At 43.7% G+C, this 20,605-nt stretch overlaps 2 protein-coding genes across 3 annotated transcripts in view; one reads left to right on the top strand and one right to left on the bottom strand.

The window, feature by feature from the left end:
- Nucleotides 1–4,733, top strand: part of NPTN (neuroplastin) — a 26,197-nt gene extending 21,464 nt beyond the window's left edge. The window contains exons 6-8 of one of the 2 annotated variants that reach the window (XM_063169397.1): nucleotides 2,926–2,935; nucleotides 3,244–3,317; nucleotides 3,666–4,733. In XM_063169397.1, coding sequence (XP_063025467.1) covers nucleotides 2,926–2,935; nucleotides 3,244–3,304 — 71 coding nt within the window. In that variant the 3' untranslated portion in view covers nucleotides 3,305–3,317; nucleotides 3,666–4,733. Of the gene's footprint in view, nucleotides 1–2,913; nucleotides 2,936–3,243; nucleotides 3,318–3,665 lie in introns of both variants that reach the window. The other variant, XM_063169396.1, reaches the window with a different exon arrangement.
- Nucleotides 4,472–20,605, bottom strand: REC114 (REC114 meiotic recombination protein). The gene is made up of 6 exons (XM_063169398.1): nucleotides 20,435–20,605; nucleotides 19,865–19,954; nucleotides 9,792–9,875; nucleotides 6,877–7,041; nucleotides 6,138–6,206; nucleotides 4,472–4,948 (listed from the first exon to the last, which is right to left on the bottom strand). The coding sequence occupies exons 1-6, from the start codon at nucleotides 20,603–20,605 to the stop codon at nucleotides 4,787–4,789; spliced, it is 741 nt and encodes a 246-aa protein (XP_063025468.1). The 3' UTR covers nucleotides 4,472–4,786.

Raw genomic sequence — 20,605 nt, 5'->3', positions numbered from 1 at the left:
CAGGGCTTGGAGCATCCTGGGACAGTGGAAGGTGTCCCTGCCCATGGCAGGGGTGGCACTGGATGGGCTTTAAGGTCCCTTCCAACCCAAACCAGGCTGGGATTGATTCTTTCCAGGTTTTAAAGCATGAGCTGAGATGTAGAATCCCTTCAGAAGCAAAAATTGGAATCTTAGTGCTGGAAGAAGCCGCTAGTGTTTCATTTTTAACTTCTCCAGTCACAAGATGCTACCCAGGATTAATTTGATACTAAAAATAAACCCTGTAGCTTTCCAAAGGCGGTGAAAGAAACTGAGTGACATACAAAATGCCTGTAAATTAAGGCTGAAAATCGGAGGGGGGGGCACAAAACACATTCCCATCCAAGTGGAGGAGCTAAGGGAGATCTACTTGTCATCATCTTCCAGTTTTAATTCCCAGCTATTTCTGCCTGCAGGGATTGATTACCTGTGTTAAGCCAAGCAGCACTTCTCCCATTTTGGCTCAGGATGTGCAGTTTTGGGAGCCCATGAAGCAGGTCACTCCATGCCCCGAGGAAAGGCCTGCCTGTGGGGTTATTGCTGTGCTCTGAGCAGGGGGGTTGTGGAGATCCCAGTGCCAGGGCAGGTGCTGCAGGAGGAGCTCAGTGGCTGCTCCCAGTGCTGGGGGACCTTTCTGTGCATAGGTGCTGCTGACTGTCCTAGAGCAGGGCTGTGGCATTAAAGCTTTGGGTGATAATTGATCTTGTCGGTTACTATGACTTCTTTTTTTTTTTTTCCCCCCTTCAATTGCATCATACCCTTAAAAAATGGTGGTAAGTGAGAGCTCTGCATGCTTTGGAGTTTGTTTAACCTCCGCTTCAGTCTATACAACGCACAAGTCATGACGTTAACACTCTTGAAAACTTCCTCATTCACGTTCACAACTAATTTGGATTTCAGTTTGCTGTTTTGAACCTTTTCTTTAGTCTGATTTTGTACTGGTTTTTCTGTTGTTCTGTTGCCCCTGGTTTCGCTGAGGGTTCGGTCTGTGTCTGTACTGTACTGGGGATGCTTTGCCAGCACTTAGCAGCTGACTGGGAATTGCCCTTGGTCTTTTTATCTGTGGTTTAGCTTAGAGATGGGACAGGGAGGAGTCGTGGGGATCCACCAAATAGAGTATTCCCAGTAGGCTTTTTTGCGGGGTCTTTGTGAGGAATCACCAATGGCAGCCTTTATCAATTTGAAGCTGCTTTTTAAAATTATTATTATTTTTTTTTATTTTTGACAATACAAACTTGCTTATCTGAAGCGGGCATTTAAATCTTTGAGCAGAGAAGGGATAAAGGTTATTTTGTAGCGAGTGTCCACGGTGCAGTTTGCTATTGCTGAAGTCCAGCCAAACAAACTCCCAAAGCAGTGGATGGTGCTTGTTGGAGCCGAGTTGGGTCTCAGGGGCAGCGCTGGCCTCGGGGCCAGGCTCGCTGGCCCACCTGGAGCTCTCGGATCCTTGGTTCCCAGAGATGTTTGTGGAAGGAAGCCATAGATTCCTCTGCTGTGCTTTGTGTTCGAGTACCTGATGTGTCTCTGTATATCTCACTGTATATACAACAGCACATTGATGTCTGGCTGTCCTTCCTAGTCCCAGTTCTCTGTACCCTGTCCGATAGTTACTGTTGCTGGTACTGGAATTCTGTGGACACCGGTGTGTCGCTAGTCTGTTACTTTGGCTGTAAAGCTCTTGGTTTGTGGTTAGTTCTTTATTTTTGAAGTATTTTCTGTTCTGGTCACTGTCTGTGCTAGCGGTGGCTTTGCCTCTCCGTTGCCTCGAGGGCCCAGGTGGAGTAATGTCCCCTCTGCCTGACATTACTCCTGGCGTGTGCTCATGCGGATGCCTACACTGTAAGACTGTAATTTCCATAACTGCTTCATGTGCACTAAGCACCCTTGTGGAATCCTGCTGAGAGTTTCTCAAAGACTTCCCTGAAAAATCCCTCCGGCACGAGGTGGGAACGGCAACTGTCAAGTGCCAAAACCAGCAGGGCCTGAATTGGTCCCCCCAAAATCCATCTGTGGGAGCATTAGGCTCCTGGATTGACTCTTGTACTGTTGTGTAAATGCATTTTTGTCTTCTGTACTACAGCGTGGGTGAAAATGGTGTTTGAGAATTCCAAAACAAAGCCCAATTGGTCGTGAGAGTTGATATGAAACATTCCTCATTGGCAGATTCCCTGCCCCCTGCCAGTTCCTAAATGAGTTTTGCCAAGGACCATGGGCAGGACATGCTGTCAGTCCTCTGCAGCTGAAGTGTGTCCAGAGGTGTCCCAGCACCCTGACTCCTCCTGGTGACACTGGATGCTGCTGCCCAAGGACCATGGTTGGGCCTGGAATCGAGTGTTCCCCTTCAGCCTCCTCCTAACCTGGTCCCTTCTAATTAAACATTGAGAAAAATGGGGAATGTAGAGGTTGTTTCATCCATGGGGAAAGATGAGTGTGGGGTATGTATCCTCTGGGGTATATACCAGGAGTTACCCATCAGCAGTGGAAAAACAGCTTAAAAATTAAAATGCATATTAAAAACAAGTCAATGCAAGCAAACATCCAGCAGGATTTTACAACTGAACCGTTGGTTTGTCTCCTCATCTATTTTTTATGAGATTGAACCACTGGAACTTGGGGACAAGATGAGTCTTGATCATGTTGCACCAATCTGTCCGCTACAGTTGCAGTCCTTCATGACCAGCATTCCAAGTGTTAACTAAACCCATTGAAGCAACATACCTGCCATTAAACCCGAATCCAGAGCAGTAACTCCATGATCCTTGCACTCCCGACTGGAATGGCCTTTGATGCTGTAGATAGATCACTTTGCTGCTCGTTGTGGCCCCCTACAAACACTGACTCTTTTTTTCTTTCCTTCCCTTGTCTCTCCCTGGTGCCTCGGGATGCTTGCTGCAGATGATGAACCAGCTGGGCCAATGTAAGTGTGTTTTTGGGAAAAAAATCCTCTTTGGGATAATCTGGGGGGTTGTGGGAGGTGATAAATCATAGGATTGATATTGCATGTGACATTACAGATGGTGATGGGCCGTCTGGTGCGTTTCTTAGCACCGGAGGAAAGAAAAGCAACATCTTGCTAGAAAACAAATATTGGGCTAAAATACATAGGCTAAAACTGTGTTGAAGGGAGGAAGATTGAAATGCTGCCTAATGAAGTAACAATTATGTCCATTTTCCCTGTACCTGTGACTGATTTTTGATGCATTTCTCTCCCATCCCTTTCTGCAGGAAAACCAATTCTACAAACAATCACAAAGACAAAAACTTACGTCAGAGAAACACAAATTAAAAATGCTCATCATGTAAGTATTGCCTGCGCCCGGCCGGGAGCGGGCAGGCCCAGCCCTCCTGCCCTCAGTGCTGGGGGGCAGCAGCAAAGCGTTCCCTGCATTAAACATTAAACATTAAACATTCCTGCTGCACCTCAGGGACCACGGGTGGGCACCAGACATTGATTTCCTCAGACAGGCGGGGGGTTTAAGGCCCTGCTTGCTAAAATGTGGGCAAGGCTGCCGAGCCCTCCTGATTGATTTCCCTAAAAGGTGGAGCTGGGGCTGTCGGGAGCCCCGGTGGGAGCACGGGGGGTTGCAGGCTGCGGCGGCTCGCGCTGTTCACCATTGACTAGCACCTCTTTCTCGTTTCTTTTTTAGAGCTTTAAGTTTCTGAGAGACTGATGGCAATATGACCTGCTAAATTTAAGGGTTGGAACTCTTGGTTCTAGAACTCCAGTTCTGTCTGATTTCTTTTTTTTTTCTTTCCTTTCCAAGTGAGCAACAATATGACTGTCTAACGCATGCCTTATTTAGCCTCTCCTGCAAGGATGACCTAGCCAGATGAATTTTAATAATGCTTCCGTGTAGAAGGTGTAAACTCTTTTGGGCTTGATGTGCTGTGAATGTTGCTTTTTTTTCCTCCTTTCCTCTCTTTACACGAGCAGTAGCCAGGCGGGTTCACGCATGCGCTGTTTTTTACTTCCTGTAGCTGTTAAATTCGGCACCGCTCAAACCGCACCGCTGCCATCTAGTGACACTTCTTTTGTAAAGTACAGCAAAACTTAAAGATATATACAGTATATATTTATATTTGGGGAAGGGGAAACCAGAAGTCGTTGTGGTTCATTTTGAAGCTGCTGATATTCATTCCTTACTGTATGGCTGGAGGGAGGGAGTGATTCCGGGCCGGTGCTCACAGCAGGGACATTGGAATTTCCTTAAGGGCTTTAACCATGGAGCGCGGGGTGTCCTGTTGGGCGTCGGGGCTGGGTGGTGCCAGGGGCTGCTGGTGGTGGTGGGATGCAGTTGGAAACAAAAACAAACCTTCAGTTTATAAATATATATATATGATTGCTTTTTAAGTGATTTTTTTTTTTTTTTGTTAACTCATGTAAATTCTCAAATCCTTTTGCACTGATGTGTTCGACATATTCTTGTACATTCAATTCAGGCAAACTTTTATAATTTTCTTTTTTTTTTTGTTTTGTTTTGTTTAAATGATGAAATGTTACAGCATGGTGATATTCTATGCAACTAGTTATTCCTCTTTAGTTTGACACTGTAATTTCTCATGATTTAAAGATTGTAGAAATAGACCTACCAGGGTTCTCATGATGTGCGTAACTGTAGCTGCATGAACTCGTGTTCTGTGTATTTGTTGAAGTGCAATGATGTATAAAAAGTGGATTCACCTGTTTTTAAAAATAAAACACCGACAAAAACCGCTGTAGGCATTGTTATTGAACCTTTAATCAGCAGAGCTGGGGTGCCAGGTGTGCCTATTCCTTGGCCAGCCTGTGCAGCTCCTTCTCCACGTCCTCCACGAAGGCAGGGAAGTGCTGGTCCATGAGGCACAGGCGGATGAAGGTTCCCAGCTGGCGGGCGCTCCAGGCCGGCTGCCGCAGCACCGGGGGCAGCTCCGGCCGCTGCCGCAGCACCCACTGCCAATGCAAGGTGGGAAAGGGCCCTGAGTGGGACACAGCCACAGCCCAGCCCTCCTGGTGCTGCAGGAACAGGGAGCTGCCTGGGTTTGGTGCTCTTGGAGTGCCATCAGACAGCTGGGATCTCTGTGTGTGAGCTTTTCTCTGATGCTCAGGTGTGATTCCAGCCTATCTTTTACACTGCAATTATTTCAGTTGGAAATGGACCCTGGAAATGCCAATTCCTGGGTACTGTGGTTCTTGCTGGGTATCCATTCTGTAATCACTGTACACTCTGTATGAGCTGTACCTGCTGCCTCATGGATGTGTAGGGATAACCAAGCGTGCACTTGCAAGCTTTTCATTTAGCCACATGTTTTTTAGAAGTAAAGTATGGAGGTTTTATGTTAAAACTTCCTTTTCATCCCTGTTTAATCCCCTCTCCCAGCTTTTTCCCATGGTGGTGGGAGAACTCTGGGCATCGTGGCACTGGGGTTGGAATGAGGTGACCTCTGAAGTCCCTTCCAGTCCATCCCACTCTGGGATTCTGTGCTCAGCCAGTGACTATGAAAGAAGGGTAAGGAACATACAGAAAAGGAACTGCACAAAACCAGAAAAGAGCAGAGTTTGCTGCTCATCTGCTTCTGCACTGGCCTGAATTCCAGTAAATGAGCAACAGTTGACTTCCAGGTGTTTACCCAGGACTGCTCAGTGAAGCTGTCCATGGAATGTGGGGATGCTTTCCTGTGGGTCGGGGTTGAGAAGGGTCCAGGGGAACCTCAGAGCCCCTGTCAGTGCCTAAAGGGGCTCCCAGAGAGATGGAGAGGGACTGGGGACAAAGGAGAATGGGTTCCCACTGCCAGAGCAGGGTTAGATGGGATATTCTGTGATTCCTTGATTGATATTTGCAGGCTTCAGCTCTGATCTGCAGAGTCAAACCAGTGCCAGAGCCATTCATTTGGATATTGCCTCTGGGTATTTCTTTGCTCTCAGTGTGTCATTTGTTCCTATTCAGATGGGGTGATTACACCACCCAACACCTTGTTTTGCTGCTGATTCCCTGGCTCTGGATCATTACACAGACTCAGTGTTTTGCTGGTGTAGATGATGGCATCCCAATGCTCAGGGAAGGCATTTCCCAGATGGAATCTGAGACAGCTCATTCTCAGGCTCAGTTACAGACTCTAAACAGAGGATGTTTGTTTTTTACCTGTGCAAGCTGTGCTACAGATCTTCTTTCTCCAAGGCTTGTGCAGGAGTCTGGGAGAGGCTCATCTGGCTAGAAAATACCAAATGCAAATAAGGGCTTGTTACCAAGCAGAGTGTGGGTATGTGCAGGGGGGGAAGCAGTTCCATTTTTAGCACTGAGGGAAGGGAATGTGCTCAGCTACCTTCTGCAGTAAAATGACATCTTTTTATGGAACCTGCATGCACATCTGCTCCAGTCTTTAAAAATGAAAGACATGACAGTTTAACTACAGGCCTGTTAGCTCATGGCTAAACTGAAGTCACAAACAACTTGCTAAGAGTAACTTCAAAGAATGTTTTGGATGGATGCTCACAAGAGCACACTGCTTCTTTTCCATGGATCCAATACCCAAGAGAGCAGAGATTTTGGAATAATCACCCTGGAAAATGCTGTTTGTCTCTGCCTTTTCCTGTTATCTCAGGACTTGGAGAGGGGAAACATTCTGTTCCTCCTGAGATGGCTTTTAGATGTGCCAGGTTAGGTTAAATTGTGAATAAGCAGTTGTAGCAGCTACTGCCACTGCAAAGCAGGAGCGCACAGAAAAGAGCCAGGAGCCAGGGTTACTCGGTGGCTCTGATCATTTTTTGCCCTGTCCAATTTCCCAACTCCCATTTGATGCAGCCAGTCTCAGAGCTGTGAGAAGCTCCTCACATGCAGCTCTGGCAGGCAGGGGTGAGTGCTTCAGTGTGTGCTCACTTACTGCGTGCTCGGTGTCCATGGCCTGGCTGTCCTGGCTGGGGCTCTGCTCCTCAGCCCCCTGCACGGGCAGGAACTGCCCGAGCTTGTGGACACAGCTGCTGCAGTGCTGCTGCACCTCCTCCCTGCAGCTGCCTCCGAACTGCACGCGGAACATGCGGCACTCGCTCTGCTCGGAACACGGGGAGAGCAAATCAGCCTGGAGCCCCCTCCAGCTGCTCAGAGTAAATCCATCCTTGCTGGAGTTGGGAAGAAGGCAATGGCTTTGTGGATAACTGTGCCAATTTAAAAACAAATTGCTGTATTTTCAGTTTTTCCCAGCAGCTTAACCAGAAGACTGATTGCTGATTTGAAAATCAGGTAAAAATATGCAAGAAAAGGGTGAGTGATGCAAGGCCACCTGTCACTAATTCTAGGTTTAGCCAAGTGGGCAAGCCTTGCCAGGACTCAGCTTTTATACATAGCAAGAAAATGAAGTTTTATTGTTGCTGCAGGTAGTGTCCTGTAAGGTGTGCCAGCTCTACACAGTTATTTGTGACAAAAAATGACACAAGAGTAAGCAGAAGTTAACTCTGGATCTGGACTAGAAATTCTGGGAATGCAGGTTCCAGTGAGGATTTATGTTCCTGGTCTGCCTGCTCCTGTGTGGAGCTAAACCAACACATTCACTTTGGCTCTCACCTAAATGTTCCTTGAACAGAAACTGGCACGTTGAAAGGAGTGCAGGAAATTCAATGCATTACTTCAAAGAGTGAAATGATACTAAAAATTATTGAAAACTGCCAGATAGCTCTGACCCTCCCAGAGTAGGTTGTTGGGCTGTACCATAATTGGTATTTTTAATAAGTGCCCCAGGTTCAGCAAAGTGCCCTGAAATGGGGATGGAGTCTCTGCTGTGTGATAAGCTTGGCCTAAGCACCTGGAGCTGATGTAAGGGAGGTGCATATTCAGTGTTTAGAGAGTGAATTAATGGAACTTTCTGTTTGATCTTCAAATTTCAGTTTTAAAAAACCTAAAGTACTAGAAAAGCAGCAAATTTTCCTTGGCCCAGCCTGGCTTATTTAGGTCTCCATCTTCCTGAGGTTCCAGTGTCAGCCCCATTTTCAATGCCCATTTTAATCCCACGCTGCTGGAACACGAGGACACCTCTCACTTTAAAGCTCCTGTCTCAGAGATGAGGCAGCTCTTGCTGACAGCCCCTGTGTTTACATGCCTGCTGCTTGAAGATGTTTGAATCCCATAAAAAGATTTTTAGGGCAGGGTAAGCACAAAAGCCTGGCTCAGTGCTTCCTAAAGGGAAAAATGTCAAACTAATGTGAAGTGTGGCACTCATTGCCAGTGCCCAGCTGGATTTGCCCTCATTAATTAAGGAACTGGGGCAGCCTCCCAGAGCCAGGCAATGCCAGCCAGGTGAGTTCTGATTTCACAAAAGGAACTTGGCTGGAGTTTCCTCAGAACACTTTCAAAGAGGCACTTGCTTGTTTAGATCCCCAAATTAATTTTGGGGCTGGACTATTTGGACTCCCTTGGGTTTCTCACAGGGACTGGTAAATACTTTAGTTTGCGCTTCATAAACAACAGTAGACTTTGAAAATTAAACATTGTTCCTTAGTGGAAAGAGAGCTGTGATATGTCAAGGTTTATAGCATAAACTGAGGACTGGGCAGTCACACCTGAACCACACAGAAGCTGAAGTATTAAAGACCCCTGATGTCATGGAATCATTACATTGTACCTCTTCCATGCTGGGCTGGGGGGATGAGCTCAAGGAAAACAATATGAAGGGAAATTATTTCTTGCAAAATTATTAAGAAGATTAATCTTGTGCTGGCTAAGAGCCACAGTGCCCTACTGAAGCCATATTTGAAGTGATGAGCAAGTTGCACTGTAAATGCAATATTAATGACTTACAAAAAACAAGGAGTACAAGATAAACCAGAAATTTATCATAAAGATGAGCACAGAAGCTGCATCCACTGCTAGGATATGAAGTAGAGAAGCTGTGTGGTAAAACCACTGCAGTTGAAGTTGTGTGGATTTATGGTAAGTAAACAGAGATGCACCAAATTAATTTCAGGCTGTTAAAATTCCTCCTTTCCTGAGGTGCCCCTCAGAGCTTTGCTGAAACCTGGCTCTGAGTGTGATGTTGGTTTTGTCTTGGTGAGGAGCAGCAGAATCCCCTGATGCTGCACTGGGGGACTGGCTCTGGTAACTGGGAGGGAACAGCCTGCAGGTTCATCAGAACTAATTCCCGCCCCAGCTGCCTTCAGGTTTGCCAGGTTTTTAACAAGCTGATAGAAAGCAGAGTGCAGAGGTGTTTTGGTTTCAGGCATAAACCATGAATTTAAAACATGAAGGTACTTACAGAGTATCAGTGTTCATCTAAGAACAAAAAACCCTGAGATTTTTACATAAATTGGTAAGAAAAAAAGTGCTGTTTGATTACTTAAAGGCAAACCAACCACCTTCCATCAGGAGAGCTGAGTGGCTGACCAGAAACCCATGTCCATTTTGTTTCCTTGAGTACCAAACGCCTTAACCACCACCTGCTGCTGGGCCAGGGGCCACAAAATGCCTCAGTTACTGCTTGGTTAGAGAGTTTGTTTGCTGAAGTGCAGTCTGACTCAGAAGAATCTTGGAAAAGATTTGCTTCATCTTTTTGTTAGCTATGGCAGATAGAGTGGGAAATAAAACCAGTCTGGCTGTTTTAGCAGCTAACTCTCAGAAAGCAGTCTAAAAACTGAGTATTAGCAGTTATAAAAGATATCAATATTTAATCTATTCTTGTTTAGTATCTAGAGTAAAAAATATATTCTAATTTACATAGGTAATTAACACCTTCTAGTTAATTTAGCTAAAAGGGAGAGATTTCCTCCATCTCTGTAACATGTTAGGGATGTTGGAAGCAGCTCAGCTCACCTTGGCCTGTGCCTGGAGCAGCAGGCACTCTGCTCTCCTCACTATCTTCAGCCACTTGTGGGAATCGATCAGGGAAAAGCCTTCCTGAAATAAAGCACAAAACAGCAGCACTCAGGAGCACATGTTTGAGTTGTGTGATGTAATTAAAGCCCTAATGAGGATCAGTCACTGCAGTTATGTAGTTTTGGAGCTGTCAAACAGCTGCACTGTGAAAGTTTTACCACTCCAGGGATTAAATCCAGTAACAACACTGTGGAAGTATGTTGTGATTTCCATCTCTCTGTACATTTACATTTGTGCATGCTGTGGAAGGCCCCGAAAGGCAGAATAAAGCAGCTGCGAGTGGCGCTGTGAGCGCTGAAGTTGCCCGGGAGGGCAGCAGAGGGCAGGCGAAGCCGGGGAATGGCGCAGCCCCGCTGGATCCCAGCCCCGCGGAGGCCCCGGCTCCAGGTGGCACTCAGGGAATCCAGCAGCAGCTTCCTTAATTGGATAAAGATGTTTTTATACTCCACTTGCATCACTGTCAGTCTCTTCAGACTCGACAGGCTGCTCAGCTCCTGTAAAAACACCTCAGGAAAGTGAAAAACAACTCCAAAGCAACAGTCTGTGTCTCCCAAGGCACTCTGAGCCTGTACTGAGCAAAGTGCAGGGGAAAACACAAACAAATAATCAGTGTTAGGGCTGCAGGAAATCAGGCACCCATTTTATCCAAACTCACAATACTTTCAGTGACCAAGGGCTTGAGCCCAGGTTGCTTTCAAGGGGTCCTAGGGGCCAAACCCCACAAGTCACATTCTGAAGGGCCAGTGGTGTTTGGCACAGTCACTATCCATGTTAGGTGGGTCCAGGCTGCAAAACCATCTGCCATTCTATTGTGGAACAGGAATCACCTCAGGGACTGCTGCCTTCCTGGGCTGCCACTGGCTCTACAGTCTCATGCAGCACTGCATGCAGATTTCTAGCTGCACTTCCCAGAGGAATCTCTCAAAAACTGTGAAGAGTTGAAGCAAAGGCAGACTGGATGGCAGACAGCTGCTGTGACAGACTCCAGAATGTCAGCCAGCAGGGAATGCCATTCCCAAATGAGCTGGGCTCAGAGGGAGAGAGGAACTGCCCTGAGGGCTGCAAAAGCAGGTGCTGACAGCAGGTACAGGGCCAGTCCCTTGTGGTGCCTCTGCACTGAACACACTCACAGTGCCCTAAGGCAGGAAAGGCCTAAAGGTCAGAGCAACAGGGAGAGATCACCTGGTGAGCAATGGGGAGAGGCTGAACCAAGCCCCAAATGCTGTCAGTGAAGCAATTCCAAACCATTCCCTCCCTAGGCCACTTTAACTTGTGGCCACTTGTGCTTCTGTTCGTTCCAAGTAGTTTCTGTTTTGGAGACACACCAACTGTTTATTTAAATATAGCTATTCCCATATTCAGTCTGGTTTTACAGTGTTTTCCCTTTCACTGGTGATGAAGGTTGAACAAATGTTGTCTCCTTAAAATAAAAACTGTTTTCAAATAAATTATAGAAGGTACTCACTGTTTAATTTTCCTACTAACTATTTTATTGATGTTTCCCACGTTCTTTTATGTGTCCTGAGGTAAAACAAGTGGGAAAAAGCAGCATTTGGAATTTTTATTGATGTACTCCTGATTACCCAACTCCAACCCCTAAATTTGATTTAGATTAAATATAAATTTAACCATTTTCTTTTTAAAATCATTGTCCCTGTATTCCCAGAATCACAGCCTGGTATGGGTTGAGAGGCACCTCAAAGCTCATCCAGTGCCACCCCCTGCCATGGGCAGGGACACCTTCCACTGTGCCAGGGTGCTCCAATCCTGGCCTGGGGCACTCCAGGCAGTGCATGTGGAGTCAGGTGAGTGAATCAGAGCCACAAAAGGGAACAGCACAAGGAATGTGTCCCTTGCCTGCTCGAAGGCAGGAAGATCTGTGCCGGGGCAGGGCCTGGGAGCCGCAAGGCAGGAATTTGGGATTACACGGGTGATGCACTGACCCTGGACATGCTCTGGGTGGGCGATGGCACAGAGAAAAGCAGCGTTCGTTCTGCACTGGTGCTGCCACCAGGCTGCAGAGCAGGGAACCAGAGCCGGTGCTGTTCCCTTGAGCCAGCCAGGCAGGGCAAAGCCAGAGGGCAGTGTGAGATTAATCAGAATATCCCCAAAACGCAGCCTGGAACGGGGCAGGGACACGAGGGCCTAAATGCAAAGACAGAAACAGCAGCACTTCATTGAGTTTGGTCATCAAGGTTCAGTCAGGTACATACCCCTGTAGTTCTCCATGACTGAATTGTAGCAAAAGTGGGGCAAAGGAAAATTCTTCCCTCCATCTGGGACCAAAATCTAAGTTTCTCAGAGGGAGGACTGAGTGGAATTAAGCTGAAGGGGAAAACAAAGCAAGATGTTTCCCAAATGTTTTGGAAGATGTGACCACAGCTGCCACGAGGCAGGAGCCAGAAATGCTGATCCAGCCCCACAGCCATGGATCCTGCACTGCCTGGGAAATACTTTTGTTCTGACTTCACATTTCAGCATTCAGAAACCTGCTGTGTAACGAGGGCTGTGAGCTGTGCTGGAAGGTATTGTGTGTGATTTATGAATATTTTTTATTGCAGCATTTAGAAACCCTGTGGTGCTAAACAACACAGGGATAGATTATCTAAGTTTTGTTAGACTGCAAGCCTATCTGAACAGAAAATGACTCTGTAGCTAAGAAATGTTATTTGTGCAGCAGTTCAGCCTTGCATCACTTCTCTGGATACACTCGTGCACCAGCCAGATGTTTCCAAACAAACTCTCTGTAAACAATAGCTCAGGAGGAAAAGCATTTCTTGCTCACAAACATGATCTAGTCTGCCCTTAAATCACAACCAGTATTAAAAAAGACAAACTAAACCCCAGAAGGATGAGGTCAGCTCTAAAAGTTAGTTAGTTTTGGTTTTAACTCTTTTATTAGTCTGTAGGGATTTTTGAGGGTTTTTTGCCTTCTTTTTTCTCTGGGAATTTTTTCTAGTTTTTAGTTGTTGGTTATCTCTGTTTCTTTAGGGAGGTCTCAACACTGATATGTGTTCTTCACACAGGATTGCTGCTTCATGGGGTTTTTTGTTTGTTTTTTGGTGAAAGTTTGGATTAAATTGTAAAATGGTATTTTTGTTTACATTGATATGTTTATTAGTTTTTATTTATGTTATAGTATTTTGTTTTAATAAGATATAAAATGGTTATGTATTCTTAATAATTTTTCCTAGAATAAGCATTTTTCTATTTAAAAATTAAAAATTCTTCATTAATGACTGTAGAATAAAGTGGTGAAAATTAAACTTCCAACATAACTTCACTCCAGTCTTCATTATTATCTTGTAACACATCTGGAAATGGAAATTTTTGTAGCTATTTCCAGTATCTAAGGCCAAATACACCAGGCTTGATACATCAGCCATTTTACAGTTTTTTGCTAGAATAAGCAGTTTTCGATTTAAAAATTAAAAATTCTTCATTAATGACTGTAGAATAGAGTTGTGAAAATTAAACTTCTAACATAATTTCACTCCAGTCTTCATTAATGAACACCTGGAAGTAGAAATTGTAACACATCTGGAAGTAGAAATTTTTGTATCTATTTCCAATATCTAAGTAATGCCAAATATATCAGGCTTGATACATCAGTCATTTTACACTTTTTTTCCTAGAATAAGCTGTTTTCTATTTAAAATTTAGAAAGTTTTCTATTTAAAAATTCTTCATTAATGACTGTAGAATAAAGTTGAGAAAATTAAACTTCCAACATTATTTCACTCCAGTCTTCATTACTACACACCTGGAAGTAGAAATTTTTGTATCTATTTCCAATATCTAAGTAAGGCCAAATACATCAGGCTTGATTTCTGCAGCATGAGCTGTCTTGAAAATTGAGTCAAGATCAGAAGAGCCAACATGAACCAAAAAAAAAATCCCAAAAACTCCCCAAACAAGATGACCTGTAGAGTGAGGGAAGCACCAAGTTGTCCCTGCAAACATTTCCAGCCCTACCAATGAAGGCAGAGAGGCAGAGTAAGGAATAAAAGGATGTTAAACTTTGCATGATCCTTTTTGGAGCCCAGATCTCCTAGACCCTCCCATCTTGTTCTTGAGCCTGACTGTGGCAGAGAACACACAGGGCTGAAATCATTAAGCAGAGTGCTCTGTGTGCACTATGGAGGGGGTTAATAGCTACTTTGTAAGCAAAGCTAAGTTAATAGAAGAAATAATAATTAATGATTTTAAAGTGTATTTATAGCAAAGAAAAAAACCCAAACTGTTAGCATAAAAATAGATTTTAAAAAAATGACAATTTTATAAGTTAAATTACGTATATAAATAAATGTATATACATATTTTATTAAATTTTATAAAAATTTTAGTTATATTACGCTAATTGCTTTGGACTAATACATTATTGTAATATAATTAATAACTTAAGATCACACTTTATTAAAGGTATATAAGCTAAAAACACATAAAAACCCCTTTTTTCTTCTTAAACTCTAATCATGTGTATATATATACACACATATATACACACACACACATATATATATACATTTATACACACACACATATATACATATTCATACACACACATATATATACACACACATATATATACATATACATATATACATACACACACATATATATACATATAAACACACACATATATACATATACATATATACAAACACACATATATATACATATATATACACATTATATACACACACATATATATACACATTTATACACACACACATATATACATATTCATACAAACACATATATATACATATACACACACATATACATATATACACACATATATACACACACATATTTATACATATACATATATACACACACACATATATATACATATACATATATACACACACACATATATATACATATATACACACACACATATATATACATATACACATACTCACACATATATATATACATATATACACAAACATATATATACATATACACACACACATATATACATATATACGCACACATATATATACATATACATATATACACACATATATATACACACACACGCACACACACACACACACACACACACACACATATATATATATATATATATATATATATATATATATATCCAAGCTGACAATAACAGTGCACACAGGCAGGGAGGCTGCAGAGGGAGGGAATGCAGCACACACAGAGCCACCCCTGAGGGGACAAGGCACAGAATGGCTCTGGCCAAAGTGCAGACACTGCCTGCAGGACAGGGCTCTGCATGGGGACAGCCCTGACCTCAGCACACACCCTGACACCTCAGTGACCCCTGAGTTGTTCTGGGCATCTTTTCCCAGTGACACAGAGAGGCAAAGTGGATGCTCAGGGATGAGCTGGCTGAAGCTCTTCAGAGTGTCCCAGTAATGAATTCTTTCATTCTCAGTATAAAATTTGTACTTCCCAGACTGATAGCACACATTAAACTCTAGGGTGAATATGCTTCATTAACAGACATCACTAATCTCAAAAAATAAACATTCTAAGAGCTTAGGAGTGGCAGACATCTTTTTATGAAAATCCTTTCCTTAGGATTTTTCCTCCTGAGAAGCTGAGAGGCCTCAGGGACAAAATGTAAACATTGATTATCTGCTGCTGTGGAATGCCACAGGTGCATCTGTGATTGGTCTCATGTGGTTGTTTGGAATTAATGGCCAATCACAGTCAGCTGGCTTGGACTCTGTCCGAGACACAAACCTTTGTTATCATTCTTTTCTATTCTATTCTTAGCCAGCCTTCTGAGGAAACTTTTTCTTCTATTCTTTTAGCATAGTTTTAATGTAATATATATCATAAAATAATAAATCAAGCCTTCTGAAACATGGAGTCAAATCCTCGTCTCTTCCCTCATCCTAAAACCCCTGTGAACAGTCACACTTAGGTTTAGGAGAACTGGGGCAAGAGAAAAGGAAAGAGCAGGAGCCCCTGACATGGAATAGAAATGGGGAAGCTGGTGCAGAAGGATACTCTCAGCTTGTCCAAAACAATCACATCAACAGCACACGTTGAAATAAACAACCTGAAATTGAGATTGTTGAAGTGCAATTGTGGTACTGAATAATCCAACAAAACTTTAATAAAAGAACAACCTTCTGTGGCTCTACCACAGAGCAGCATGAACAACCTGCTCACTGCCCAGCTCCCTGTCAGGAGCCCTCATTTATTGCACAGGGAGCAGCCCTGCCCAGGGCACTGCTGTGAATCTCATCTGCAAAATTTGGTGCCTGAGTTTCAGGCCCTGCAAAGAGAGCATCAGGAACATGAGGATGCCTGCTGAATGCCTGCCTAATTAATGAGTGAGAATCTACTGCACCCTAAGCTTATTGGAAGTCATGAGGGGAGCAGGAGGGCACTGAGGACATCCAGTCTACACTTCAAAAGATCAGGTCACAAATCAATTATTCTGGATTAATTTTATCCTATTAAGTAAGTCCTCCTCACAATTTCAATTTGTTTCATTTGTAGGATATTATGAATTCTAGCACCAGAAATAATTGCACTGAATAAAACACCAAAATATAATTTCCATAATGTGTTGATAGAGAGGGGAAAGGAAATAAGAGTTGTGGTAAATGGAACATGATGTATCTTGAGCATGGCCAGAAATTACCAGAGATGCTGTGGAGATATTCCTGTAAAATTCCATTGACTACAGTAGACAAGAATGAGGTTTTTCTACCATCAAATATGCAGTCTTGTTAGACAACACTGCAGCAAAAACAGCTCCTCAAAATACATTCTGCAATTTAATTCCAAATGAAGAATTTGGTTTAAAAAAGAATAATATAAAATAAAACAAATCAAACCACTCTTTAATTTGCATTACACATCAGAGATTTTTATGTTCCATGCTCTGAAGTTCCATTTACCTCCTCTTCATTCCATTACACAAAAAATAGATGGCATTTCAAAAGGAAAACAGTTGTTTCTGTATTTATTATAAACAACAGTTGTTAGGATATGTGAGTATTTTATTGCTATTTTATAAATATTGTTCTTAGAAACGGATCATAAAAGAGCCAGTGGGCCCTAAGGAAAAGGTTTCTTAACTTTCCTATTTCAATAAAATTAAAAGGACTTAGAGAACATGTAAGTACACCCATCACAGGCAGAATATTTTGATAGCAGTCAGAAACACTTGAATATTGTTCCTACTATGGATACTGAAAACAGAAATTTTTCTTCACAACTCTCAGCTTTGTGCAAATGTTGTTCATAGGTGAAAAACATAAAAAGAAATCCTTTTATTATTCATCAATGAAAATGTTACAAAAATTGAAGTTCTGCAGTTGGGAAGGAAATGTCCCTGTGACCCAGATCTTGTTCCTGTGCACAGGTACAAAGCTCCAGTAATTGTTATCCAGCTCCCTCAAACCAGGAGCCTGGAGCACATCAAAGCAGGGATTAGGAGAAAGATCAAAAGACAAGGCAGCAACAGTTTGAAGGATGCAGCTCTGTGAGCACAGCAGAGGGAATTTCAATGTCAGGCAGCACACAGGTGTGGGGGACACCTTGGCAATGCAAGGGACACAGCCCAGGCCAGCCAGAGGAGGTGACAGCACAAGTGACATCGTGCCAGCAGCTGCAGCATGCCACCAAAGCTGCTGCACTCCCTGTGGAGCAGGAGCTGTGCCTGATCCCTGTGACAGAGCAGCACAATGGAGCCCCAGTGAGCGGATCTGGAGTGTGACAGGCTCCAGGCATGGGCTCCACTTGGTCGTGCAAAGCCTGCTAAATGTTGTGACAGCTTTGTGACAGCACTGACAGCTGCACTGGAGGGAGATGGAGCCACTGGGATTAACCAATTCTGATGATTTCTGCAGCAAAATACAGCCTGAGCAGCACTGCAGGGTGGTTGATGTTATCTCAGGGAGGAGTTTGCCAAATGCCCCATCCCTGGGAGTGCTCAGGAACAGGCTGGCTGCAGCTCTGGGGACAGTGCAGGTGTCCCTGCCCCTGGCACTGATGAGCTGTGAGGTCCCTCCCAGCCCAAAGCCTGCTGGGAGCCCATGAACACGAGCACAGGGGGTGTTTGTGGGGTTTCAGCCCCTCAGGTAGGCTCAAGAGGATGAGTGGGAGGACTGCAGCTGCTCCAGTCTCAGAAACCCACAGTCCCAGTATGAACCAGTCCCCCCAGTTCAGTCCTGCAGGCACAGAACACACCTGTGCCACCAGCCCAAATACTCCTGCTCAAAGCTGCACCCAAAGCAATCCACAGGCTGTGAAACCAACTTGATGTAACTTTTCTTAAACAAATTCTAAATGTCAGTCTGTCAACTTTAAGGTTGCCAAAATTAATGTTTGAAATAAACCAAAACAACTTTTTTTTTTTTTTTTTCTTTTGAACTCTCAGTGCTATTTTTTGGTCACATCTACCAAGCATGTCTGTTCCAGCTCTCCTGCACTCTGTGATGGCTCCCACAGTATCTCAGTGTCTCACAGAAGCTGGAACAGTCCTGATACATTCCTCATCTGGCATTTCAAGCAAAGCAGCTGCCTGAAAGCTTCAGTGGCCACTAAACACAGGAGCTGCAAGAAAGTGCTTTTCTCAGCCAAGTTTTTAGCAGCTTTTCTGATCCCTCATCCTTCCCCACAGCACACTTTTATCTGCCCTGTTCCTTGCCAGATCCAGCCTTTGCCAGCCAAGCCTTTGAAGGGCTGCAGCTCTGGGTTGTGCCTTTTCTGCACTTGGGTTAGTTACCAGAAGTGCTGTTATCTTTGATATGGTTATCTCCAGGACTTCCAGAGGAATGCCAGTTACTGGCCACGGACAGGAACAGGAGCATCCTGCACTGAGCCATTCCAAGCAGAATGGGGTAAGGGATGGCAGCAAGTCTCACTTCCATCCACATTTTCAAAACCTCTTTCCTTTTTCTTATTCAACACAATAAGGAAGTCTCATTTCCATCCACATTTTCAAAATCTCTTTCCTTTTTTTAACACAACTGCTGAAATACTTTCCACAGTCCCTTTTTACCTTGTCCTCACTAAATGAGCTGAGGGCCATCCCCAGTAGCAGCTCTCTGTTAGCTCATGCATTAACTATTCAATGCTCCCAATACACAAGTCAAAAAATTCAAGGGTATCCATGGTTCTGCCCTACACTTAAATTTCTATAAGTTTATGACCCTTTAAGAGACACAGTAAAAACTAATTTATAAGTTTATACATATTTACAGCTGCAACACAGTCTCTTATACATGCTGTTAAAAAAGCTTTGCTATCTTTACACTGCAGCATCTTCCAGTGGTTTATAACACCTTTCTAACACCTTTATCAGCCAGCTCTCCTCGTTATCACCACTGAGTACTGGTGATACAATGAACACACTTAATTCCACCTTGCACAAGGTCTTCTGTGTCAGAGCACCAAACCCACTCCTTCCAGACAGAATCTTCCTTTTGGTGTCACTGTGAAATCTTTAGTTTAGTAGCTGGTTATGCTTAAGCAAGTGCAGGTTACAGGAAAACCAGTTGACACAAGTTTGGATTTTGTCTCCAAGGATCTTATGTTGTATGTTAAATCTCATCATCCAGCATAGAAAATACCAAACCCTTTGATAAACCAGATCATCAAACTAAAATGCTAGCAGGTCATTGGCAAGCAGTCAGCTGGACCATCTAGCAAATTATAATTTTACCTATTTCCAAACAGTGTTTAGAAATTTTCCTGTTTTCTTAGTCAGAAAAATCATAAAAAAACCCAACCAAATATCTTTCAACATCAGCAACACTTAGCATTACCTCTTCATCTAGATTTTTAGAACTGCAGAAGAAATGTGGATCCTCAGCAGGAAATACTGCATTTAGTATTATTCTGAGAAATGTGAAGGGAAAGCAGCACATGAGAATTACCATGAGCAAAACAAAATTGACAGTTCCTACTCAGTGGGAGAGAAGATGAAGCTGAGAAAAGAAACCAAGTTAATACTGATGGTAACATGAAGGAAAAATGTTCTTTCTACATGACAAACTTACCAGCACGGTTCGCCCTTGGGAAATAAAGAAATGGCCAGACTCCACAATGGTAAGGACAAGAGGACCTGATTCTTCATTTGATTCAAACACCTTTAAAAACACAGACAAAGGAAAATCTGGCTCGGCAAGCACAGAATCTACAGTTCTCATTTCTAGTGCCAAATAAAAGGTCTCAAAAGTTGCTGTTAGAAGCCAGGTGTGCAATTCATATCTCACTAATGCAACTTGCCCTTCACTCCCACAGGCAGGAGGCACATTAAATGATTTTTTCACTAATTACACCTCCATATACAGATTTAACTACTTAGGACAACCCTCTGGATTCTTCCACCTTCATCTCTAGATTTTAATATCACAGGTTACTGCTGAATGAAGGAATAAAAAAAAAAGTGGGCCACTAACACTCTGATGTGTTGTCATTAATAATTCATGAAATAAAATCTCTCCCGATTGCTTCTTTAGCTCTAGACTCGCAAAAAGACACCTGAAAGACCTCATTTATTCGTGTTTGCCTCAGAGCAGAGTCAGTCACCCCACACCGTCCCAGCGACCTCCCCGCGCCGCCAGCACCTTCCAGGAGGTGATCTGCCCCTCCTCGTCACCGTCCTTCGGGGGCAGGAAGCGAGCGTAGCGCTTCAAGGGCCACACTGTGGCGCTACCGAGGAGGGAGGTGTCACCGGCGGTGCCCGGCGCCGAAATCAGCCCAGGCTGGGAGCCACGACCGCCGCCAGCTGCCGCCAT

Source organism: Melospiza melodia, chromosome 15, assembly GCF_035770615.1.
Source record: "Melospiza melodia melodia isolate bMelMel2 chromosome 15, bMelMel2.pri, whole genome shotgun sequence".
Taxonomy (NCBI): Eukaryota; Metazoa; Chordata; class Aves; order Passeriformes; family Passerellidae; genus Melospiza; species Melospiza melodia.
Note: the sequence above shows the minus strand (reverse complement) of the source record. Positions and strands in the feature narration are given on the sequence as shown.